The 27,405-nt window shown below is 40.4% G+C and overlaps 1 protein-coding gene across 1 annotated transcript in view; it reads left to right on the plus strand.

Moving 5' to 3' along the window:
* PTPRK (protein tyrosine phosphatase receptor type K) overlaps positions 1-27,405 on the plus strand; it is a 439,897-nt gene that overhangs the window by 350,762 nt on the left and 61,730 nt on the right. The window contains exons 9-13 of the mRNA XM_086631964.1: positions 949-1,058; positions 2,310-2,511; positions 5,488-5,593; positions 12,614-12,887; positions 15,830-15,866. Coding sequence (XP_086488090.1) covers positions 949-1,058; positions 2,310-2,511; positions 5,488-5,593; positions 12,614-12,887; positions 15,830-15,866 — 729 coding nt within the window. The remainder of the gene's footprint in view (positions 1-948; positions 1,059-2,309; positions 2,512-5,487; positions 5,594-12,613; positions 12,888-15,829; positions 15,867-27,405) is intronic.

Raw genomic sequence — 27,405 nt, forward strand, 5'->3', positions numbered from 1 at the left:
AGGGCAGAGGGTGTTTCTTTGGGCTTGGGGTTTCTTCAGGCCCTCTCCTGTCCTCATCCCCTTCTTTCAGCATGCATGTGTTCAAATCTGGGTGAGCTGCTGTGGTTAAAAAGGGACCGTTAAGTGTAGGCAAAAATATCTTGTAAGCTGAAATGAGAGATAACTAAGGGCTTCTGCCTGCTGTTGATGGGATTACCAGGTACTGTGAATCACTCAGGCAGAGAGGCCTGAGGTGACACTTCAGACTTGTTATTACACCAGGAATATTGGTTCCGTTTAAATGAGAAAGTAGGGTCATCGTAGTGTGGTTCAGTTCAAAGCTTTGAAAATGTCTCTTATTGGAAAGAATTGAAGTAAGCAGTTTTGATCCTTCTGCAGCACAAGCACGTCAGTGGCTGAAAGAAGTGGCAGCTGAGCTGGTGGGTTTGGCCCATGCTCAGCCCCCTCTTTAGATGAGCATTGCTTTTAAAACAACAAATCAGAAGAAGGGGTGATAGAAAACTATTTTGTAAGCATTTCTCATTTGGAGGATGCTGTGTAAGAGAGGGTCTTCCTTGCCTTTGATTTTTCTTTTTAAAAGGATTTTAAAACCATGTAGTCCTTGTCCTAGGATACGCTTATTACAGAGTTCAGTGATGTTCCCTGAAGTTGTAATCTAGCTTGTACTGTTTCCTCTGGCTATACTATGAGACAATTTGACTTTGCATGAAGTTTTGAAAACCGTATATGGGGATAACGTTTCAACTTCACGCTCGCTCTGCACTGCGAATGACAAAATACACTTTGAAGTGCTTTTTCATACTTTCTACTGCTGCCTTTTGCATGCAAATGAGTATTAATAAAAATAGACCCGTGCTTACTTTTTGGTTTTAGTAGGATGTTCTGTCATCTCTTCAATTTTTCTGTCTCTTGAATTTCCTATTTTAAAAAGTTTTATTTTGTTTGTAGTGCCAGGCCCTATACCTGCCAAGTCAGTGAAAGGAACTCCTTTTGAAGATAAGATCTTCCTCAACTGGAAGGAACCTATGGATCCAAATGGCATCATTACTCAGTATGAGGTAATCATTGAACAGCTAACAAGCATAGGATAGGGCTAGGAAAGTGCAGCAAGAGGGGTGGTGACGGTGGGGTTTTACACCCTGTAGGCAACTATTCAATTATGTCCTGCTTTCATTTACAGAATACTGGATTTTGTTTAGTGATTAGATATTAAAAAATCATCATTATGGTGCATATGCTGTTGGCTGGCCAGCCCCATCAAGTGGCTTTGGCATGCGAGTGTAACGCTGTTACAATCCACATGGGAGGTGCTGGTTTTAAAAATATTGTGTCATTACTACACACCCTTCCAAAGCCATGACAGCTGTGGTCTGTGAAATCTTCTTTGCTAGAAGAGAAGGCTACATGAAAAATAAGGTGGTTATTAAATTTAGAGCAATGGATTTTTTTGGCTTTTTCAGATTGTTAAATATCACCCGTCAAGGAACCTCCTTATATATTCTATTTTAAGTGTATTTATTTTATGAGCCTTCTGGGCACCTCCACAGGAGGTCGTCGGGAAACGAGCTCATTTGAGGAGCAAACACCGAACACCGTCCTCTCCTGCACTCTTTTTTAAAGGAGCAGAGGATATAGTTTTGTGTACTAGTGAATTATAGGAGGAAAACAAACCAACTAACCAAACAAAACCCCTTAAATCTATTTGTATATCTATTTAACACTAACAAAGTTCTTTAAATAGTGTGGGTTAACCTTGGTGGGCAGCTCAGCACTTCCCCACAGTGGCATGGGTGGAGAATCTGAAGTTGTGAAAGTGCGAGCTTTCATGATTTAATCACAAATCCAAAACACAGCACCATACCAGCTACTATGAAGAAAATTAACTTCATCCCAGTGAAAACCAGTACATTAAGATATCATTGCTGGCTTTAAATATATTAGGTTGATTTGGGCAGCATTTATTTATGATTATTAGAAGAGGAGAGGAAAATGTATTACAGGAAGTGAAAAATACAGTGTTTTGGTGGAGATGAGGAGAATGGTGGAGGTGTCCTAACCTAAATGTAACAGTGAAATTTTCGATACATGAACTTAAAATCACAATGAAAGAGAAATGAAGGGCACCTGCATAGCTTTTGAAGTGGAGCAGGCTCTACAAAAATACACATCGAGCCCTCATGGTATAATCAAGATAGCTGGGTAGCTAGATGAGCATATGTCTTTTGTTTCCTTTCCAGGCAAGCTAACCTAATCTCATCTCCTTGTGCCAAAAACTGTAACAATTGTTACAAAAATAATTGTTTTCACAGGTCAGCTACAGCAGTATACGATCATTTGATCCTGCAGTTCCAGTCGCAGGACCTCCGCAAACTGTGTCAAAGTTGTGGAACAGCACACATCATGTCTTCTCACACCTGCATCCTGGTACTACTTACCAGTTCTTCATACGTGCAAGCACTGTCAAAGGGTTTGGACCAGCAACCACAATCAATGTAACAACCAACATCTCAGGTAAAAACAAAAAACAGCAGCAGCACAGAAAAAAAAAAAAAAAAAAAAGGAAATGGAGGGGTGACTGCTTTTTGGATTTTTTTGTAAGACTTGACAAATCATGAAATGGGAAAGAAAATCCCCAGAAAATCCTATCATGTTATAAAACTGTATTACTGAAAATGTTCTTGAGCGTATTTGCCAAACAGTAGCATAAGTTCAGGGATAAATCCTTGCATGAGGTGGAAATTGCACACCTATAGTTGTTCACTGTTTGATTTCATGTAATCTTGTACTTTCATCTAAAGATTGTGAAGTGCTGTATAAACCTTAACTAATTAAGCCTTACAGCACTCCATAGGTCACTAAGTACTGTATTTGTTTTGCAGATTAGTAAAGTCAGATGCAGAAAATTAACTGACTTACTCAAGGTGACACCCACCACTTAGCAGCACACAGCTGTAACAGAATTGGAGCAATTGGGAGGAAGTATGAATTTCTTTTGCCAGATTCATATAGATCTGCCTCCTCATGCCTTTATTCACTTACTGCAGTGCAGCAAGGTTGACACTATTCGTCTTAATCACTGCAAACTCTAGAAGAAAGTAACGTCAAAAGGAATGCTTTAGTATTTTTTAATTTTCTTAAATTTCAGTATTCTCAAAAAATAAGTTAGTAGCTTATGCAGTTGATAGCAGAAGGTGAGTCAATGCTATGTCTAGAGGCTGTTAATTTTATGACATGGTGACTTCAGAGCTTGGCAGAGATCAAAGAAGTCAGTCATTTAGAAATGTAAACAGCTCAAAGCAGGCTGTTTTCCTTATTATCTGCCATAATAAAACTTACATTGTCCTGTAAAAGGAAGTTAATGTATTGGAATGTACCCACCATTTCGATGGGAAGCTGCAGACATACTCTTCTGACTCTGTTCCCAAAAACATGCATATAAATCAAAATGTGAGAAAATTCAAGGCAGAGCTCCTTGAATTATAAAGCAAGTGTAATGCTGTAGTTAACGGGAACAATTTGTTGAATTCCATCCCAGCACATAAGCACTAGCACTCCTCATACCCCAGCCCCTTCAAAAAAACCCCAACCAAACAACAACAACAACAAAAACAAACAAACAACATGTTCTATTTTGTTATCTATTTATTAGGTTGTTTTGAAATCTAATATTTTGCTCAGATTGTTTTAAAGTCACATTGTTTTGAAATCTAATATTTTGCTCAGATTGTTTTAAAGTCACAATGTTTCTTCACAACAAATTCCAGTTCACAAATTTTCAGGGATAATGGTGGGGTAGTACTTACGTACTTGTCTTCTAACCTCTTTGTAGGAGAAAAAAAAAAAAAGAAGAAGATGTAGCTATGTCATACCTTGCTAGCATGTCTGTCCCTGAGACTTTTCAGTGTTTTGAGAAATAAGCACCGCAACATGTTTGAATTATTTAGGACTACAGTGTGTTCAGGCTTCTTCTGATATGCCTTCTTCTTCCACCCAGAAATTTGGGGAATTTTGTCCATAATCCAGTCTACCACAGTTTCTAGACACAATATGGACCTGTTAGTTGGCAAAACATGATTAATACTAGAGCAGCTTAAAGACAGGCTGTGACACACTTTGTATCTGAATTTCAGCCTATTTTTTTTTCATCTTGCTTCATGCTGGACTGTTGTCTAGTTTTGCTCTGCATAACTGATACTTTTTACGAAGCAATGCATATGTTTCGGGAAGGGCTGGCTTTATTTTAATGAGGAGTTAAATTACTCCTTTTAACCAAGCTTAATAGTGGTTGCTGTGATTCTAGTGAACATGGTGTAAACAGTAATTTTTAGATGAACGTTATTTCTATAAAATAAAATTTCCTGAAATGAGAGCAATTTTGATGTTCATCTAGGATCTGGGACTAATGAAGCAAGGCTTTTAATCTTTCAGTGCTCTTCTATCTACTGATATAGTATTGTAAAATTATTATGACTTAAATGATTGACATCCTGTGAGGAAACATCTCTTTTTGTGAAAGTTCAGTCTGAAATACACAGACATCATTAACAATTTTATGAAGTTACAGCCACATATGAAAAAACCCATGCAGATAGTTTTCAAGCTTGTTAAAGACTAGTAATTAATAGAAATCTAGAAATCTATTATTTTCTGAATCACAGAAAATCCTTTTTCTTTCCTTGGACTAGAACTGAAGTCAGCAACATTGAGGGCTATAACAGGTTTGTGGCAGCAGATTGAAGTTGGATGGTTGAAGTGATCACCAACACCAACCCACAACAAATATTGCTGCCACAGAGGCCTGACAGCCAAGCCCATTAGTGAATCAGTTCCTGAACTGCTCCTAGTTTTGACTTTGATTTTGTTTTTTCCGAATACCCTGGGCTGAAAACTGCAGTGGTTCAGAAACTGAACAATGATCAGTTTGGCCATCAGTTTTTAGAAATGGAAGGAGAAATGGACATGGGAAAAGACTCCCCCATCCAGTTCTAGTCCACAGATGCATGTCTATCAAGCTCAGTTTTCCTGCACTCTGGTTGGTATTGGTGTGGTCCCCCATGATGTTTGAGAAGAAATATGAAAGGTTCTTAAATTGTTGGAGGAGGAGAAAGAGAGGTGGTAGGGGTTGGGTCTTCAAGATGGTGAATATAGATGTTTGTAAGGTAGAAGGAGCGAGGTCAAAATGGGATTTTGTAGTCTTAGGGTTTCTTGGCAGTTACCTCCTCCCTCTATTCCTGTCCTTGAATAAACCTGTATAGGCATCATGATTTGATGGAGAGCAGTTAGGGAGGCGGTTATCAGTTATTGGTGAAGTCCCATTCATGCTTTAATACAAGATTGTGCCTGACCAAAAAATCATTAAAGACTCGTGTAGCTGATGAAGATCATGCCTTTTTTACTATATTGCGAACAGCCACAATCTCATGAAAATTCAAAATGTTTTCACTGATTTGTTTCTTGTTCTTTTCCTTCCCACTCGACATAAATCAGCTCCCACTTTACCGGACTATGAAGGGGTCGATGCGTCTCTCAATGAAACTGCTACTACAATAACTGTACTCTTGAGACCGGCACAAGCCAAAGGTGCACCTATCAGGTAAAAAAGAGTAATAAAAAATAAAACAAAATTTAAAAAAAATGAAGAAGAATTTTGTTTAGTTGATTATATGCTGTCTCACAGCTCATAGAGCTGTTAGTTTCTAAGTGATATTCGTTTGACATTGCTATTGTTTTTCTTAGCGAGTATGAGCTTACCAATAGATCTATAATTAAAAAGAAAAAAATTCTTGGGTTTTTTTGGGTTTTTTTGGTTTTTTAAAGATAGTCATGACCTGAATCATCCAGCTGTCTGTCCTGTTTGATTTAGGGTCCCCAGGACCACCTCCTATGCATTACAATTCCATTTTACTTTCTCACAGTGTCTCTGAAATATGAGGTTGAAAGGTGGTTGTCAGAAAGTAGATTTGAAAATAACACTTCCTCTCCAGTGCTTCAAATCAGCTATTCTATAGCATATATGTATGATTGGAAAATTGGAAGCTCAGAGGAAATGGGAGAATAATAGTGATGAATACAAACTATTTGACCTTTTTCCTCTCAGAGTGCTTCTTACTAGAAATCATGTAGCAAGCTATTAAATTTTAGTTGGCATGTCCCATAATCATATTAAAACGTTTCATTTATGTTAACTTTGAGGGGTCTTTCCCTTTCTGCTCTCTATTGAGAGATAATTTAATTCTGTTTGCAAAGATTAGTCCACATCCTGCTCTTTACTTCCACTTGCTAGTGCAAAAATTTTGTGATATTATTTGATTCCATTTGTGTTTTGCTGATGCAGCCACATCAGTAATATTCAGGGACAGGGTTGACTAATTGGAGGTTAATTAGCTACTGAGCGTCAGAACCTTTTCATGCTCTTACCCTTGTGACATTTTAGAGAAATACGGGCTAATGCATTTCATTCTGTGTTACATTAAGTCGATTACTGTGGCTCAGCTGATGTCGAGTAATGTGCCTGAGCCCTAAAAGTAGAGGGAAAAGTAAATGTTTCTTAAGTCTGTTGCCATTAAGAGGAATGGATGTGTTATGTGGATGCTGTGGGGATGAGTCACGTACTTATATGCATTTTTATATGCTTATCATCTAGTCACCCTTATGATTGACACGATCAAGTTATTTATTTATATTCTGTCATAGGAGATAATCCAGATTCATCGCCTTTGTAGGAAATATTGATGTGTTATATTCATAAATAAAATCGTGACTCCCTACATCATTAGTTTCTGAAAGGTTGCCCTGGAGCAAAACTAGGATTTTTTGGGGCATGAAGAATGATAAAATGTACAAGACTACATTCAGTACAGGACTTGGATGCCTAAAATAGGGTTGTTGTTGAATTGGTGCAGTAGAAACCAGACCCGCGATCTGAAAATGCTCTCAAGTTATGCAGGTGGTTAAACTCACTATATGTTTTTAAAGCCCCCTAGGTGTCCTGCTGCTGGCCGTGTCCAAAGCTGTCCCTGTTTGAGAAATGTGAATCTCTCTCATCTAGTTCATGCCAAATCCTTTCAGTCTTGCTCCTGGTCCCTCGAGGGGGCTGGTGTGTAGGCTTGCCCAGAGCGTGCCTGCCAGGCACCGCTGGGACCTGCTGGTGGTGGTGCACATCTTCTCTACACCAACTCGTCTGTGGCACATCTGTGCAGACAGCAGTGGGCTCCCGCCTTTGCTCTCTCTGTTCAACCTGACAGGAGTCAGTCTTGCATCCGAATTTCTCTCCTGGGGGTTTTCTTTCGCAAACTGGTAGCGTGATGGGATGTGGCTAGAGGATTACTCCTGCCTGGCTCAGGGAGCTGTGCTTTCTCTGTGCTGTACTGTCAGGCGAGTAACTCACTGCAGAGGAAACCTGAAGCACACCACCTCACATTTAGTTTCTCAGTTTTCCTTACAGCATCCTCAGTCCTGTGGGATGAGCTTGTCAGTGTGACCTGTGAAGGTGGTGAAAGGATCTATGTACTAAACATTAATAGATAGCTTGATGGGAATAGTTTGATGAGTATTAATAACTGTTGTTTGAGCGCATTCTCAAAAAATCGTGCATCTTCCTTTTTCATCTTCCTCCTTCACTTTAATTAATTTCTAAAACCTAAGAGATCACATTAAATTTCTAACAGTAGGAGGCCAAGGAAATAAATCCTTCCCTGTAACTGGAGAGCTGGGCTTTATTCTTAAAACAAAACAGGTGGTTTATTCCTTGCGTGGAATGAGGAGCGTTCTCCAGGGAAATGCAGAAGACATGGTCCCATTCCCTTTCCTGATGTTATGCATATTGCAGTCAGGTATTTTTCAGCAGCTTCTTAATAGGGGAGATAAATGTAGCACACTGAAATTCTGAATTGATTCAATGCATTTCACTAAGCTTTATGACGCGTTTTAGTGAAGCTTCACTCCATCCACACGGCAGTTGTGTTTCCACTACAAGCTGGCTTGCTGCCAGAATGAGCGTTACCAGGTAGGTGGGAAGAAATGCATCTCTGTGCCTGCAGCCATGATCAAGTAGAAGAGACTCAAATGCTGTTCTTTAGCCTGACACTGAAGAATACAGTTGGCTCTTTGAAAAGGTTTGTTTGCACCCAGTTCTCTAATCCCTGGAGCTGTAGATGGTCAAAAGATCATTTTATTTAATAGCAGTAGGTCTGTGTTTGAAAAAAAAAAACAAACCCTAAGGAAAAAAAAAGCTTAGTTTGGTACTCTTTTGCTTTTAAAAACAGAATCATACTATGATCATGTTTTGTTGTCCCTCAGCCTCTCCGTCAGCACAGCCCCCCAGGAAGCAGGTGTTCCTTGACTCAAGTGAAATCTATGTGTGGCTGCCAGTCATTTCTTTAAGAGACTGCATGCCACAGTCGTCACAGTTTAAACATTACTCTAATCATATCTTCCCTGTCAAGTGTTAGCGTGTAATCTCTAGCATTCTCTATGACCTCCTGACGTTCTAAAACAAATTACAAACTAGAAATGCAAAAGGAAACGGGGCTGGATGGCTCAGGCTCACTGTGAAGCGCGTACTGTTTCACCATCAATCTCGTGGATGAGATCCCAGTCAGTACCATCAATGGTGCTTCAGTGATTCATTTGAAGACGTGATTTGTGACTGTAGTTTTTCTGAAGGATCCTAACTGAGCACCAGCGAAACAATCTTTTGTTTTCAAATCCTACTGCAGATGGGCATTACAAAGAGCAAACATCAGAATCAGCATAGACAACTTTTTAATGATGAAATTTATTTTATTTTATTGGTAAAGTCTTTTTCTTATACCTCCATATGCAAAATCAGGTTATTTTCATTTTGTAACAAGACTAATTAAGTGGACCATGGCAGGGAGCAGCTAAAACTTAGTTGTCAGTTGGAATTCCAAGAGCTGGAGTTGTTAACTTGGGCTGTCAGACAGTCTGGCACCTGTCAAAGGAGAGGACACTGTGCCTCCGCCAGATGTGTAGAAGGAAATCTCTAGCTGATATTAAAGCCTAGTCAGAATAGGACTGAAGTACGAACAATATGTTCACCACTGCCATACCTTTTTGGGAGCCTGAATTTTTAGATAGGGGTGAAAAGGAAGATCTGTTGGCAGCAGCCTACTTCAGCTATTTGTAGTCATCTTGGTCAATAGGTAGGTGTTGTTCAGGTTTTCTTAATTAAAAAAAAAAAAAAAAGTTTTTTGACTTGAAAAATAATTTCTTCATGCAAAATCTCAGCTGAGGAGCTCTTCGACACTTTCTCCACTTACCTGGCTGTCTCAGACAACAGTTTGGCCTTTATGATCCCGATGACTTATGTAGCAGGTTCTGAAATTGGTATTACTCTTCAGAATAGCTCAGAATTTATTTTAGTCATCAGAGAGAAGGAATATTGTCATCTAGGATTTCCACTCCTTCCTCTTTATTTCTCCCTTTTATTCCTCCTTTGCTGTACGGGAAGATAGGAAAAAAAAAAATTGCTATTGTGTAGGAATTCCCTCAGCTCCAGTCACAAGAAAGCGCTCTCAATAATTGAATTCCCACCGTTACACAAAAAAATGTGTAGAAGCGTAAGATAATTGAAGCTAGGATTGGTAATATGTAAAAGTGCAAGGATAAGCAGAGAACATGGTCTTTAGACTTCCACTTACAGCCTGGTCTCAGACCACATTTGCAGCCAGCCAACACCCTGCTTTTCAAGTTGCATGTTTAACTTTGACTCTTTTTTCACGTCTTACAGCAGGGTGTCCCTCCGAACAGTTATGTGTATAGAGCAGCAGTGCTGCTTTGGAGACGCTGTAGTGTTAGTAAATGGGTTTGAACAGATGGTGTCACAAAGGGCCCAGAGGTAAAGGACTGTGTTCTTCCATGTCTTGTTAGCCTATAATGCTGCATGAAAAATACTGCCAGATCCCCTTGCTTTTATTTTAAAAATGCTTTGTGAATTTTAAAAATAAATAAATAAAGCAAGCCTCGTTGGAGACTTTAAAGACTTTCTGTCATTTGCTATTCTTTCTTTAGCTAATAGTTATTGTATAAATGCAGATGGCTCCAATGTGTATATCTATTTCTGATTTTCCACACTTTTTAGCTTTTCAGATGTAGAGGCCCAAAAACCATTATTTTTCGAAGCATATTTTATGTAAATTGGCTTATTTGAAAATTTTTCAGAACCTTCGCATTTTGTTGTCATCTCACACTTAAAATATCACATTCAAAAATTACTGCGTGTTTTTAAAGCATGCCATTAAAAGAGACTTTCCTAATATTCCACTCTCATGCCCTTCATCTTTGATTTGTGGTTTGTTTGGTCTCCAAAGAGACCTGACCCATAAAGAGGTCTTTGGGAAAAAAAAAAAAAAAGATACCTCATTTACTCTTTACTCTATAAAATGGCAGGAAGAGGGAAGGGGTTTAATCTGGTAGCTGCGGTAGATCTCAGCTTTCGAGCTGTGCGACAACCCAGGCTGTTCCAGGGGACAGTCGCCTCCATCGTGTGCAGACACCGCGCTGTCCCTCCGCTCTCCCTGCTGGCTTTCTCCTCCCAAGTTGGCAGAGTGTGGCCGATGACAAGTTTCCTGCTCTCCTGGCGCTTGCGAGAGCAGAATTTGTGTTGGTCCCAGTCCTTTGGCAGCTCATGAGAGGAGATTGCAGACTGGAGGGAGCAGAGACGAGGCGTCTGTTCCCAGTGCTCTCCAGTTGGTTGGCTGCCCAGTTTGGGAGCGGTGGTTTTATCTCTGTCCAGGGACAGGCCAGGGAGGGAGTGAACACCAGGAGTCATTTCTTCCCTTGAGACATTATAAGCAAAAATTATTTTTAATATTTTACATCCCGTCAAGCGTGTAAAAACAGCGATGCTTTTAGGATTTTTTGCTAGTACGTTAGTTTTGAAGCATAAAGAAAGATTGTGGGTGCACAGGGGTCTTGTGGAAGTGATTTGTTGGTGCAGGCCACATTAACTGGACGTGGTGAATACATAGAGTTCACCACAGAAGGTGATTTATAACCAAGCTCAGTTCACATACAGTTTATGAGAAACAGAGATCCCTGGAACTAACTCATCATTTTTTTGTTTACGTTCTTCTTTTTACCTGGAGTCTCTAAAATGAGGTGACTTTGGGTATTCCTCTTAGACACTTTGAAAGGGAAGAGGCTTTCCTCCTTTATTTTTTAGGTGCTAGGAAAAGGGGATGCTAACTTTTACTTTCAGCGCAAGAAAGACGTGAAACTAATTTCTTATTTTTTCTTCTTCCATTTACCAGTATCGTACTTCATCTCTGCCACTACAGTTATTGGCTTTTCTGGGCAGTAGTAGCAGAGAAAATTGACAAAATAATTTAATGCTGTCCCATAAGCTCTGAAAGAAGGAGGATTGTCTTTGCCTTTGCCTTTCAGAGTCCCTGCAGCAACACAGTGACGCTTTGAGAACTCCGTTCAATTTTACTTCTTCTGTTTAGAAAGCTTTAAAACAAAACCAAGACAGGCAATTCTGGCAGTTTAATTGAATAGCTTCAGGTCTTGTCTACATGGTTAGGCATATTTTCTTACTTATCTTGCATAAGGTTCTCAAATGTATCTGCATATAAAGGAGAAGCTGTGTGCCAGTATGTATGTGTGTGTATATGTGCGTATGCATATAGTTCTTAAAGCCAAAAAACCTGTTTTTTTCTTTTTTCTTGTAAGCCAAAGGATTGCCTCCTGCCCTCACTATGTAAGTTTTGTACTCATGCAGAGCAGAGGAAGCTGATAATGAGTTGGTAACATCCTGCAGTTAGGTAGTCCCCCTGAAGGAGAAAGAATTATAATTACCTGTTCTATTTTGAGCATGTGATTTTGAAAAGTGACCAAGCCATGGACCATTTCAAGAGAGGTATTGGGAGGTTGGGATGGCGTTTTAATAGGCCAAATGCCATCTGCTTCAGCAATTTGTAACATTTTATCATTGACAACCGTAGAGGAATGAGGCAGTCTATTTTGGTGGAATGGACAGATTTCTGTCCATCTGTGCTTGTATTACAGCATGTCACTTGTACTTTAGATCTGCATAGCTCTGAGCCAAGATAGAAGCCACAGCAAGGTCAAGAGGTGGAGAAGCCTGTCAGCACATTCTGTCTCTAATGATATGACAACTGCAAATTGGTGCTTCAAGCACAGCCTGGAGGCAGTCATTATGTTGGGCCTTGAAGCTCAACTTTCTCTAATATCATTTCAAAGTAAAATGCTACCTTCAGATGCCTCCGATTAGCCAAGAGTTTAATCTATTGTAGTTTAAAGTCAGATTCATTCCTGTGTTTCTTCAAAAGAAAAAAGCCTAAAAAAACCCCACCAAATCATTGTTAGGAGGTTGTGTATAGATTTGTATTGTTGTCTTTCCTGAAAAAAAACGGATGCTCCTTCTTTCCAAGAGCTGAATTAGATCGCTTTACTATATTTCAAGCCTTTGTTTCTTCTCTGCATATGTACATCTTCTGTCTTTTCCTTTTTTCTTTTCTTTATTTTCTTTTAAGTTTACACAAAGCACTTGAGTTAATGTCTTTGCACAACTAGAGATTTGACCCTAGCAGATGACCTAAAAGTTACACTGATTCTCCTGTCTCACTAGTGCCTACCAGATTGTTGTTGAGGAGCTGCACCCTCACCGAACAAAGCGAGAAACGGGTGCCATGGAGTGCTACCAAATCCCCATCACCTATCAGACCGCTCTTAGCGGAGGGTCACCATATTACTTTGCTGCTGAGCTGCCCCCAGGAAACCTGCCAGAGCCAGCCCCCTTTACCGTGGGTGACAACAGGACTTACCAGGGTTTCTGGAACCCACCGCTGGCTCCTCGGAAAGGCTACAACATCTATTTCCAGGCCATGAGCAGCGTTGAGAAGGTAAGTGCCGTCCACACCTTTTTCCTGGAAGGAGTCAAAGACATGCACATGGTGACAATAAGGACTGTCGGGGTTGGACGTAGTAGGTGTTGACAGTGGCACGGCTGTAATCCTGTCCGTGCTGTGACAGTATGGCAGTGTGCCATTCACATTTCACACCATCCTTGGATCATAGTAACTGCTACTAGATGACAGTTTAGTACATCTTGTAGTAATCGTCTGAGCAAAGTAATTCCAGTGCTGTGACTCTGCTTCCTCCGTAAATAACATCCACGGTCCTTTTCCCAGTTCTCAGTACCTGCACACTTCAGAACATTAAATTACTGCAGGATAAACAGAATGTGGGCTGCTCAGTGGGCTAATGAAACGTTACAAACTTTTTGAGACTCTCACGCTGAATGTCAAATAAAAATTTGCTTGAGCAAAAGAAACCCCAGGCCCACAGTGTGATTATGGGACCCTTTCTGAAAAGGTGTGCTTCAGGCTCGTTCCACTGCTGTGCAGCAGTAGAAGTTTGGCTGTTGCTCACCTTCGCTACCTCCTCAGTGTTTCATTTTTAACTCTGTTGCTGAGTGCTGCTGCTGGCTCTGTATGCGTATGGAAGGGGGGAAAAGCACCAGGGAGGGAGGTTCTAGGTGGAAAAAACAACTGTGGCTCTGCAAGCCCTATGCTGTTGCTCTTGAATGGTTTTCCTCTGGTAAATGAAACTGAGGGAGGGAAAAATGATCAGTGAGGAGGGAGAATGTGGTAGACACAGAAGCTTCAGATATTTTAAAATTTTTTTTTTTATTTATAGTTTAGAAAACTGAAGGAAATTGCAGTAACATGTCCATAGGCGTCTCCGTATGAAGTGTCCAGGCAGGTCAGAAAAGAACTAGAAGGGACAGCTAGATTGATAGCTGCTGAGACACACCAGAGCCACCGGAAACGAGCAGAAGCCATGTTTACCCTTCCTTACATTTGGGTCTCTGCGGTGACTAAACAAATCCTAGCTAACAGGCAGCCTTGCCTTGGAGACTTTAGAAGAAGTATCTCACCTGCCTCTGATTGTGAAAATTGCATATGCATCAAGTCAGAATGGGGACAAAGCAGGAAATAATGAAACTACTGGAGTTGCTTGAGAACTGGATGCTTTTTCTGATGGAAGAGACCATTCCCTCTTTTTAGTTTTTATCTGTATACCTGTATGAAGCAAACAGAGCAAAATAAAAGGTAACTGCTACACTCATCCATATTTTTCTCACCTGCTGCAAGTAATTCCCTTTGCTTTTGTTGGCTTCTAGCAGACCAAGTTGTCGGGAAATTTATTTCATTCCCCAAGAAATAAATGGGAGGGAAAAGTAAAATAAAAATATTAAATACAAAAATAGATATTTATTTTGGCTTTTATATTTTGACAGATAAGTAGAAGATGAGGGAAGAACACATTATTTTTAACTTTAGCTTGATTTCAGTTTGTGAGAGGGTTTAATCCCAAAATGTTTTTCTCCGGTATGATTTAAAACTTCGGATCAGATTTCTGTTCCGAGAGGGCTTTGAGGGGACTGCACTGCATTCTGCTGGGACAGAGATCTAGTGGTTGTAAGATAACCTCTGAGCTGCAGAATATTTAAACAGGTGCTTTACTGTAAACTAGTGGGATCAGCAAAATAGTCAAGGGGAAGTAAAGTACGCTCTGAAATACACTGTAGGGTTGGGATGAGGGTTACTCGGTGATCCTTACAGACATTTTGAACAAAAGTGGACAAGTAAATCCAGTAACTAGGGATAACGCTAAAATTAAATAAGATTATAGCGATAAACTTTGCGGGGCTTTCATTTAGATTGAAAAACTGTCTTTATAGAACACTTACGGGAAGCCTTAACTCACAGATTTGGTCATTCTTTACAAGCCGTGTTTACCAAACAGCATCAACATATGTTACCTGTTGCTCGGGAATCTTCAAGAGGAGAGAGATCCCAGGGGATGTATTTGGAGTGCTGGGGGGTGCAGGACTAGAGAGAGCATATTTTATAGAATGAAACTGTCATTATTATATTTTCTAATAACATGCTAATACTGTTTAGAGTGATCTAATGCAGCAGCAGCTGCATCCTCTCACGCAACCTTATGCTATTTCGATATGTTTGCCTTTAAAATGACCGCACATTGTACAGAAAGGTCAGAAAACCCATTTATGACTGACCCTCTTTCAAGTTGTCCAAACTGTGCATAAGCAAGTCATTTCTGTGTTAATTTATTTCAATTGCTGACCAAACTTCTGAAGGTGGGGGAGTGGGGGTGGGTAAAATACGTGCAAATTGTCTTCGCATGTGCAACTTCTTCTGAAACATGTCGCTGTCAAATCACTCTTTTCCTGGACAGATTAGATAGGTTGTGGATTAACTGTGTCATATCTGAAGGGATACCTGGGCTGCTTCTGTCCTCATTCCACGCTCAGAAGCATTAGGGACCACATTGCTGATGCGCTTTAGGTGCCTGTACAAGTCTGTTAGGATGCAGCAAGACATAATTTGGAGGCAGTGCTGAGCAAACGTAGCTTCTTTGCTGCACGACGCTGTTGGAGGACAACACTGGCTCAGGGTTTCTGTGCCATGACATAAGTAGGAGCACCAGTCCTCCCCTTTTCTTCCACTGCACCCTCTCTCTGTATTCTTACAGCGTGATTTCCATTTGATTTGAATAATCTGATAATTTGCTACATTTGGGCTGTTCTGTACCTTTTCTCCCCATCGTTATCCTGGATAGTACAAACGGATGTCTAGGTTTCATCCAGCTTTTGTAAAGGCAAAATTACCCAGCCTCCTCCCCTGCTACACCCAGAGCCACTTTGTTGGGTTGCCCCAGTCAATCAGTAAATCTAGGACGAATTAATGGAGCAGGGAGGGCAAGAAAAAGCAACCTGATCTGACTGTTTTCTTTACTTTCCTCTCCTCAACAGGAAACCAAAACTCAGTGTGTTCGAATAGCTACGAAAGGTAAGAGGTTCGTCCCTCCACACAAAGTAGCTTTTTTAATGAAATGTGACGTTTCTATTAAATGTTTGAACCAAAGCCAGTACTATCCCTCTGTTTTGAGCGACTTGATTGTCTTAAAATGTAATGGGCTACAGCTTTTTATTCTTTGGTTTTGGGCCAAGAGAGTGCTGTTCTAGCAGTACTCAGAATTTAGACGGAATAAGCATCCCTTTCTTTTTCCCCTGTCTGTGGTTTTCAAGATCTACTTTTAGGCTGCTGGAGCGTTTCGGACGGCAGATAGATGGACTGGAGACTAGAAAATGCACTTGCTTAAACTGTTATGCTAACAATTGTTTCCAAGCAGGGGTGGAGATAATTTAAATGAAGGACACGATAGTTAATTTTCCTAAGTAAGAGCTCCAAGTGTTAGCTGGACATAAAGGAGGGTTGATTTGAGGAAGACTCGTGTCTTTGATAGCAAGTGAGGCCCAGGGCTAAGATTGACTGCATAGCTGTGAGAGTAAATCATACTGACCCCACATACAGCAGGTTAATCACATACTGCTCACTCAAAAGTACTGTTTCATCTTCAAATGACGACTTAGTTGTTCTGCTTATTGTTATCTCTTGCTCTGACTATATTTATAGCCATTCATTTTGGTTGCTTGATTGTGTCAACATGAGAGTTGTTTGATAGACTCTGGAAGCATAAACAAGAAAGGAGCTTAAAAATGCTGAAAGAGTACTCTGCAGACGCCCAGCACTACTTACATTGTCTCTTTCTAATTGCATATTGACATGCAGCATAAAAACAACTTTAGATATGAGCAAGCAGGCATTTAAAGTACTGTGGCGGCACGTCAGCACTGTTTTTTCAATTGCTTCTTTCAATTTAAAACTTGTTCCAATTAAAAGCTGATGCCTCTAATGAGACAGTAGCAACCAAACGTTTTCTTGAGAAACTGGAAAATAAAATGCACTTCTTAAGGCACGTTAATGTTTTCATCAAGTGAGGTAAGCTAATAAAAACAGGAAATGAAAATCGTGAGCTAAGTCTTCTGTGAAGGTACATCAGCGTTATCTTTCTTATGTTTACCTGGCAAGATTAAATGTTTGAATTAAAATATGTTTGCATAAAAATATTTATGTGCCACAAGCGCGTATTGCTAGGATTTGAGTCAAGGGAGAGTCTTGAAAGGCTCAGAAACAACCTAAAATATTGCAGGACTGAGGAAGGGGAAAATAGTGGTGTCTCTCATCATAAATTTTCTGGATAGTGATAACAAAATGGGGAAGGAATTCATCTGGCTTATGAGGAAATTATTTTTCACTTAACCACACTCAGTCCACCGATCTCAAAGCAATGTCCACGGAAGCAATAGTCCTGTTGGTGGTTGCTCGTGTGCCTTCCCTTGCCGTAACAGTCACGTTCACCCCAATGACTGTAGTCTGAAGGACGGGGGAAATGAGTAGCAGATTTCTTACCATCGTGCCATAGATCTTGCCTTTGTCACTCTGGCTAAAAGGAAGTTATTCTGAAGGAATTGCTTTGCCTGTTATGTCAGTACTATACTCCTTGAATATGAACTAAAAACTAAAATGTTTTCTCTGACTTTATTTTAATTGATAGATGTGAAATGTGGGAGGAGGCAACTTTAGGAGCAAATGCTTTCTCTTGCTCTGAAGGAATGCATTTACTAGGACAATGTACTTCAAAGTCACATACATTCATACCTCTTAAATGAGTTACGCTGGTATTCTAAGTAATTTTTTAAAAGCTGATACTGAAATTTTTCCCTATTTTTTTCTTTGTAAAAATAATACTAAGACTTGTTGTACTTGAAGAAAAGTATACTTAATATATTGATTTGTGTATATGTTCATCCTTTCGCGATGATTTTTTTTTTTGATACTGTTTAAGTTTGCTTTGAATCGTTGACCTAGGAGACGTTGGTTACATTTGTAATATATTCCTAGGGAAAAGAGGACTGTCTCACTTTACCTAATGCACCCCAGTAAAGCTAGCGTACCCTTTTAAAATCCAGCAATCTAAACTATGTATTCAGTTATAAAATTACTGTATAGTTCTGTGTCATCTCCTGTGACTTGACAGCTGGCGAAACTGAATTCTACCTTAAACATGTTGAAAAACCATTAAAAATCATAAAGAGCTGGGGTGGAAGGGGACGGGGTGGAACTGCATTAAAAGTACATGTAAAGGCAAGACAAAGTTTCCTTGGTAGCGAAGCTCACTATTATCAGGAAAAGATACTTTCTCATTTTTACCTCGTTCAAGGGTCTGGTGTTACCTACTGTGTGTATTCACACCCGTAAGATGTAAAGATGGAAAAAAATATGGTAGTAATGTCATGGTTACTGGAGAAGTTCATATCTCTGAAATTATAATCTTGATAATTCAACTTTCTTAGATGTGTTACTTCATAGATTCATAGATTTCTAGGTTGGAAAAGACCTTAGAGATCATCGAGTCCAACCGTCCCTAATCTCCCATTAAACCATATCCTTAAGTAGTTCATCCACCCTTTTCTTAAACACATCCAGGGATGAGGACTCAACCACCTCCCTGGGCAGCCTATTCCAGTGGCTGACAACCCTTTCAGAGAAGAAATACTTCCTAACATCCAACCTGAATCTCCCCTGACTAAGCTTATACCCATTTCCTCTTGTTCTATCACCCAACACTAATGTAAAGAGCCCTTCCCCCACCTCCCCACCATCCCTTCTCAAGTATTTGTAGGCTGTAATCAGGTCTCCCCTCAGCCTCCTCTTCTCCAGGCTAAACAGCCCCAACTCCCTCAGCCGCTCCTCATAAGTTTTATTTTCCAGCCCCTTGACCAGTTTAGTCGCCCTTCTTTGGACTCGCTCCAGGAGCTCAATATCTCTCTTAAAGCGAGGGGCCCAAAACTGGACATAATATTCCAGGTGCAGCCTCACCAGTGCCGAGTACAGGGGCAGGATCACTTCCCTGCTCTTGCTGGTCACACTATTCTTGATACATGCCAGTATCCCATTGGCCTTTTTGGCCACCTGGGCCAAAAATTTCCCTGACTAATTTTTCGTTCACTTCGGCAGTTCCCTGATAACATAATTTGCATGTATTTTAATGCATAGGAGGTTTTGCACATATCCCTCCCACGAGTTGCCTTCTACCTTTGAGACTTGATGGAATAGTTTGTTTATTGGTGTCAAACTAATGAAAGTCAGCAAATTTGAATTGAAGCGCTCATACTCTTTCAGTCCGTATATTCCAGCTGCAATGTTCTTATGCACTTCTGATAACAAAATGCACTGAAGTGTGAACTCATCTCAAAGATGGTGCCAAATCATAACTAAAGTATGTTGCTGCTTTTGGTGTGTCTTGAAAAAATGTTTTTAGAGTAAGCCAAGAGGCTTACCTTAGTGTCTGGTGTATTAATATACACTGAGTTAATTTTTCATGGCAGAAAATACTTGAAACAGCACCAGATTAAAAAGTAGTCTCCTGAGCAGTTCCTGTGTACTTGCAGCTGAAAGAAGACTGCCAGAGTGATTCTTCGATGCTTCTGATTTAGAGTAATAATAGGACTCCCCCTTTATCTGGACACCTATTTCCACAAAGCTTGTAAAAATTTAATGACTTTGTGACTTTTGCCCTTCTGCAGATTGGACTGAATTGGCCAAGAGAGTCCCAAGTTATTAGATGTGGCGAGTGGGTATGAAAGTTGCACACAAGTACAGAGTCTGTTCACATAAGCTTCGATTCTTCAGGAAACCAAATTAAAAATAACCCCTTGTGATGCAGGTGGTGGGTAGGACCTACCTAAATCACCATTTCCATTACACGTATAGCCCAGAAAATGTATGAACTGTGAACTATTTTAGTTCCTTGGATACTTTTAGCCCATATTGCCTTCCTCTGTCAACCCAAATTCCCTTCCCATTCAGATCCTCTTAGTAACCAGTGATCAGCATCCATTTAAAAAAAAAAAACAAACAACCACCTAACAGTTAATTGTTCTCTACCTTGTTATTTTTCAGATCCAGGTAGTAACATTACCCAGTCACTAATAATCTGGTTCCCCACACATAGTAACTGAAGAAGGAGAAAAAAAAAAAATCTGGTTTTCTGAAGTGCAGAGGAGGGTACAGAGATGGAGGTAATAGGTCAGATGTTCATTAGGGATGGAAGGATGGAATTATGCTAGGAAATGTGTGTAATTTGACAAAAAAAGTGTTACATATAATTTCCTAAAGAAAGTTCTCAAACTTCTGAAACTAATTTGGTAAGGCAGAATTCAACCAGTCTATAACATACTCCTCTCACAGTGAATACGTGATAACTGAACCTGCCTAACCAAAGTATTGCTGGAGGAGTGAGTAAAAGATGTGTGATTCCTATAGCATGCACTTCAGAGTTAACACACGATGGTGATGACTGATCAGCCATATCTTGGAGTGGAGTTTGGCCATGTAAAGCTTTGAATGGGTTGCCACTCACACATGACATTGGCGTTTCATTTTACAGACTAAAACGTTATTGACTGCTAAGGAAATGAAACCAGATCAACATGATCATAGAAGAGTGATGCTTCAAATTCTTTAGCATGTAAATAAACATTTAAGAGGACAGAAGGAACAGCAGAGCTGTTATTAAGCAGAGAGTATATGAAGTTGACACTTCTGACAGTTTTTAGGCTGCCAAGTTTGAGGTTAACGCTGATTTATATGTATTCTTTTGTTTTGTTTAGGGGACTAGAGAAAAATACTGAAAATTTAATTAGAAGAAATCTACTGTGGCAGTAAATAAAGAAGTGGTGGGCCTGGCAGCTCTATCCTAAAGTAGTTAGAAGGAATAAATGAAGTCCAAGGTTCCTCACTCTGTGTTTAAAACATGAACTTCATCACTTCCAAAATTATTTTCCCTTGTGGTTTTCATTTGTATTATTAGTTCAGGCAGTGTAGAACTTCTCTATCTCTATGCATGTTTGGTTCATACAGATGGATGACAATGCCATTTGAGATGATGCGCATCTGGAAGTAATTGTGAAATAGCAGAAAATGACTTTTTAATCTGATTTGAGAAATAAAAAGGTCTGGGTGGTAACATTTCAACTGCAAGTGTGCATTTAGTCCACCATCATTATTGCTCTGAATTCATTCCCACAGCAGTTGGGGATTGATTCAAAGGCCTTTGATGTCAATGGGAGTCCTTCCACTGACATTAATGTGCTTTGGATTAGGTCTTTAGAAGTCATAAATCTGTCTAGACCGTAATTATTTCCTTGAAATTGTTCCTGATGATGTTTCTGCTCTTAGGGAATTTGTGAAAGTCAAATCACCTCCTGTAGCAGGATACTCAGATATGTCTGTTACTGATTAGTGCACGAATGAGGAAAGATATCAGATGCTAAATGTATATGAAATGAAACTTCTCTCTGCTGTTTTTATGTTGGGATCAATGCTGCTACAATGACTTTTAGCTGTACCGTTGTAAGAGACGCTGGAGACCTAAGTGGCAATATAAATGCAGAGAAGAATGCAGATGTTGCCTAAGTCACATCTTTCTTTTCACTCATTCATAGGAAAAAGCTATTAATATGTTTAAACTTCTGTGGTCTTTTGCATAGTGTCTTTTATCTCACAAAGAGGAGATTTTAGCTGACTTGCTGAGCTTTCCAAAGATGGAAATGGAATTTTAGCATAGCATATTTTCCTCTTTTGTATGTGAAATTGCAATAGCTCACCCAGCAACCACATCTGTCAGTTCTGATAAGTGATACCTTTGGTTGTAAATAAAAAATTGAATGATTGCTTGATAGAATACTTGATGATGGTTATAAAAAAAGCAGTTAACTGAGGGACACCTCCAGCTTTCCAGACACAAAGCCCGTAATGTGAGTATTTTCATATATATGAGCAGAGAGTAACAAAATAATGGAATTCAATTATAAAATTTGATTTGAGTAAAAAGGAATTTAATGTAGCAACAGCGTTTATTAGGTGAAGCTGCCTGATTGATATGCATGGGACAACGATTTTCAGAGAATGTGTTTCCTGTTCTTTATTGTAAGGCACTGATGAGAAGTACTTTTTTCTGCTTGTTGCTTGACATCTCTAATAAGAGTTCCTTCTGAGGATGACAGCAAAAACTCTAAACTACCTAATGTTTTTTATGCTTATGACATTGCCTGAGCCGAACCGTTTATTTTAACTGTATTTGAGAATAATTATGATCAGAAGTATTTTCTAGTTTCTGGCCTTCTTCCCAAGTCTTCAGGAATATGGGTTTATTACTATGTTTTAAAAAAGTAGTTGAGTACTTTTGGTCACAAAAGTTTCGTGGATAAGTAAATCTACTAAATACAATTAATAAATCTTATTGCTTTACCAGAGAACTTAATATACTGCTTAATGAATAAGTCTATTATTTGCAAAAGTTCTTTTATTAAATTGAGTTTGATTTTGAAAGCTAGCTTTTTTTAATTCTTACGTTTGTAAGAAGAAACACGAGTGTTTTTAAAAAATCAACCATTGCAATGAAGAAATTTTGAGTCCAAAGATATAATAAATATTAGCTTCCTTTGATTTTGAAAGGTTTCAGTTTTTCTTTCGGCCTAGATACTTAAGAAATTACTTTGTGCAGGTGCTATAAGCAGATTGAAATCTTAGGAACTTTAAAGGTTTCCTAAAGAATAAGAATTTGAAGAGTAAGAATTCAGGTAGAAGATTGTAGTTTATATTTAGGTGTTAGAGAATGAATGTTGACACATTACCTTCTCTAAGTGAAGGATCAGCATCTTAGCACATATGCTCTTTTAATAGGTGTCTGGTTTCTTAGGTCTCTTCAGCTATTATTAATATTACTTCATGAATCAGATTGTGGGCATTGAATGTTTTGCATCCATTGTTAAAGAGTATAGAGACGTAAAGGTAGAAATCTACTGTTTTTACGAAACCCCTTAGACTTTTAACAGCAATAAAAAAATCCTTTATTTCCCTTATAATTTATGTGGTTTTAGGCCGATCCGGCAACTAAACTCCACGCAGCCGGTCTCTCACTCCAGTAAAGTGGAGAGGAGAAAAAAAAAAAAAAATAATAGAAGGACTGAGGGTGGAGACAAGAACAGAGGGAGCGCCCACCAACCATGGTCCCGGGCAAAAGCGACTCGGCTTTCTTAAAGCAAAACAATTTATTAACAGTTACTTAAAAGGACAAAGGGAAACAAAACCGGTTACTTGAGAGAATAAAAAGAAACAAAGCCAGATCTTAAAACCCACACCTTCCTCCTCCCCCACCCCACCCCTTTCCTTTTCCTCCCGGCTCTACCTCCTCCCCCCAGCAGCACAGGGGCAGGGACTGGGGGGTGCAGGTCAGTTCATCCCATGCTGTTACTGCCACTTCTCTCTTAAAGGAAGAGGAGTCCTTACACCCTTTTCCCTTGCTCCAGTGGATCCCCTACTCACGAGGAAAAATCCACAAACTTCTCCAGCATGAGTTCAGCCCACAGGATGCAATCCTTCCCCATCGGATTGCACCAGGTGGGCTTTACCACAGTCTCGGATTCTTAGAGAGTTGTAGCCACTCACTCCGGCGTGGGTCGTCATGCAGACTCCAGATGCCTCTCTGCCTTGTCGTGCGTCCCAACACGACCATCCTCAGGCTCAGGCATCTCCTCTCCACGGGCTGCGAGTGGGTCTCTACTCCACCGAGGCCGTCCTGGTTGCAGAGGGGCCGCCTGCCATCTCGCCACCAGCTGCAGGGGAAACTCAGCTCCAGCACACCTCCTCCCGCTCCATCCTCACTGACCTGGTGTTGATGCAGCTGTTTCTCTCAGATCTCAGTCCTCTCCAGGTGAACTCAGCCCAGCGGGCACCCCGGGAGTGGGGTGCTCTCCGAGTTCCCCAGCTGGCTCCGCCGCCGCCATTCTCCGTGGGCAGCGCCGGCCCGACGCAGGCAGCCGCCCGGCCGGGAGCCAGGGAGCGGGGGCAGTGCCCTCCTCCCTTAGGGCAATTCGCAGAGGCGCTGATTGGCTCAACCCCAAGGGGGATGGCAGTCTGATCTGGTGGCCAGAACCAGGTCTGACCCGATTCCAAAACCAGGGAGGTCACAGGGAGCAAAGCCCCTCTCCTGCCACCGGAATCCCCCCCCACATCAAACCATGACAATAATAGATAGGCAATTAAAATGGCCGTTTAAAACAACCATTTGCTAATACTGCAGTGGGTGGGTTTTTTAGCTGCCCTTTTTTTCTGTTCTTTTGTCATTTCTTTCTTGCCTTTTCTTATGTTTTTACCTTCTTTGTGCCATTGTAAAATTACAAGTGTTTAGAGAAGGTAAACTCTATCGTCACGTGATAGGACTGGGCTCATTAGCCCCTTCTCACACAGACAGCCTATGTCCACTTGCATTTTATATTGTGATTAACTCTACCATTGGATAAAATCCTTGCAATGCCTGGGGTTGAAGAGCATGTAAGGTGGAACAGGCAGAGATTGCTGCCCATAACAGTCTGTCACAGGCGTCTCGTGTGCGTTTGGTCCAGGAGGGACAGGAGTTTGGCTTATCTATGCAACAGCAGAGCTGTAGAGCAGCCCCATTAAGGGACAGGGTTGTTTCACCTTTGCAAAGAAAGGGATCTCTACGAATTATTGTGTTTATATCCAGTCAGTAGTCTTCAGCCACAGTGACGCTTTCTCCACATTAGTGAGCAGGTCAACACTGACAGTCCAGAGTAGGTTTTACCATACACATCATTGGCACATAAGTTGAATTCTGTACCCAAAAAAGCAGCCAATTGCTGATGCTAGAAATATCCCTACATACGGGTATCTCTGCCATCGTTGTTAGTGCCAGTACAGAAGCTACAGTTCAAACTGTCATGCTTGAAACTGGTTCCTTGAAATGGTCCATTAGATTGGGAGATTTAAATACACACACATTTATTGGATTTGGAAGTTTGTAGGAAAGTTTTAGAAGTGGTTATGAAAGCTGGAATGGCACTTCAGTAGTGGTGGTATGCTCTGAGCCCTAGCTAGTCATCACTGTTCCATAGTTCTGATGTGCTGTCATTACAGAAGACATCATGGATGCATTCAATGTTGAAATAGTAGCAGCTTCCTTCCTACGCTACGACTTACCACTGGTGAAGTAACGACCATTTATGTGGCAGATAGATGATATGATCGTTAATAATGAGGACTTGATGTTGGTAGATCACACATAAGCCAACACAGATAGAAAATCAAATTCTTAGAGAGTGTGTATGACTGGTGGTCACAGAGCTGGTGGAAAAAGTGCCTGTCAGCAGCTCGTTGCTATCCCTTTTGAAAATGACTGATCTCACTCAGATTCGCCAAAATAAGCTAACTTAATATAGTCAAAATAATTTTAAATGTTTCCTAGGTTCGGACAATTCCATGAGCAGTTCTGAAAGCAGGGTTGAGATGACAGTATGTGCTGGATTATTGGTGAAAGGCAAGGAGGAGGTTGCCTTCAGGCAACCGTCTTCAGGTGCAGCCAAAAGGTCTCAAGGTCGTGTTTAAAACTGCTAGAAGTAGTTAAACCTCAAGGTCAAAGCCACTTCAGTCCAACTACAAAAAAAACAAATGTAAAATGTTACGTCAATATGCAACACCTTAGCACAGAGGTGATCTTTGCAATTATCCGTCCTTGTACTAACAGCTACCTAACACAGAGATATTTTGAATAGAAGACAAAATATTTTTGAGCAATAAAGCTGTTCACTGTGCACCTGGACAGGAAGGACAAGCAGGACTTTATCTCAGAAAAGAGTGATGCCCAAAGAATGCAGGACTACTTTAGTAATGTCTAAATCAGAAACGTGCTGATTGTTTTTTATGAAAACCATTTCTGGCCCTAAAATAAGTATCACTGTGTTTCTCTGTATCTAATCAAACACCTTTAACTAAATGAAAAGAAGTTCCAGCTCGTCGTCATGAACGTTACAAGGGTTTATTAAACTATTTGCTTGTCATCTCTGACAGAGTGCTAAGTGAAGTTCTACAGCTAGTCATCTAGAAACAAGAAGCAGCATTGCCAAGCATAGTAGCACTTCCTAAACACTGTCAAATGTGTTGCAGAGCAAGTCGATGTGGTTGATTGGCACTGGTGCCGAATTACTCAAATGCAGAGATTGATGCTTTGTCAGCTGTGTAAGGAGATGATGGCTCTGAAGTTCAGGAATGCAAACTGCTTTCTGCTCTGATGGGAGGTTGTGTGCTAACCACACTGTTTCTGGAAAGATCCTGACCAGAAGGGTATGCAGATGAACCTTGCAGGAGGGACGATATTTCTAGAAATTGTGTGGTTATCGCACATGTGTCTGGCAGAGCAGGAGGTAGTTACAGGCACTGTTAAGTGATTTTTGTAGCCAAGTAAATTCAAAGTGTAGGGAGCAGAATTATGACCCTGTGTGTGATTTTCAATGCTGTCGACTTTGGAAGTGTGTGGAGGCTTTTGTGCAAATTCAGCAGCCCAGAAAGGGCTGTGAATATTCTCTGTGCTTCACAGTGACGTGGTGATAAAGGTTCTTGATCAGGATGGACTTCCAGAACCCTTTACTGTCAAAGAGGTCACAAAATAGATTGCATCCTTTGCCACTTCTGATTAACGTTTGCTTTGTTGAGTCAACAGGAAAGGTAACCACATTCAATACCATATAGATGCCAGAATATTTAACCTGAACATTAAATCAGAGGTCCTATATCTGCTGACTTGTGTTACTTGCTCTTTGCTGATGACTGAGTATTGGTTATTCACACATATGTAAGCAGACTGCATATTATTGACTATTTCAGCCCCTCTGCCAAGTGGTTTGGCCAGGCCATTAGCATAGAGGAAAAAGAGATCCTGCTCTAACCTTGCTGTGGTGGAAAATATCCTGAGGCAGTAGTCTGTGCTGACAATAAACTAGTGAAATTTGTGAGAACAGCAGTGCTACATCAGCAGCATACTTCTTTCAGAACACCACAGTTAATAGCAAAGTCATGCAAGGAATAGCAAAAACCAATGTAGAATTTAGGACGTTAAAGCAGCATGTCTGAAATAAGAGACATCTGGCTTCTCACTAAAGGAAACCTCTGTTGTGCATTAGTAGTTGCCACTTTTTGTATGGCTACAACACTTGGACTGTTTCTGGTCTCCACATCGAGCATCCAAACCGTTTCCAGTGCACTGCTTTCATGCTCTTGCTGCCATAAGGCTTCAGGATGTTACCTTGAATGCTACTCTCCTAAATAGCTGTAACATTATCAGCACTGCATGAAGATTACAGGGTGTCCAGTTATGCCAGAACTGGTTCTCATGTTGGACAACAGATTACCCAAAGCTGTTTTCTATGGGCAGTTGAAATGCAGAGAAAAGCTCAGAGGTCTCATAATGGGGTGGTTAATGGGCAAGTTTAAGGCAAATCCTCAGTTACGTGTCATCAGTTTCACAGTGTGGGAAATTAAGTCTAAAGATTTTCTGCTCTGGCAAAGTATAGGTACTTATGCCATCATAACATGCAAATAAAATCAGAATGGCTCTGTATGTATAAGT

This window comes from Tauraco erythrolophus, chromosome 2 (genome assembly GCF_009769465.1).
Source record: "Tauraco erythrolophus isolate bTauEry1 chromosome 2, bTauEry1.pri, whole genome shotgun sequence".
In the NCBI taxonomy this organism is placed as follows: Eukaryota; Metazoa; Chordata; class Aves; order Musophagiformes; family Musophagidae; genus Tauraco; species Tauraco erythrolophus.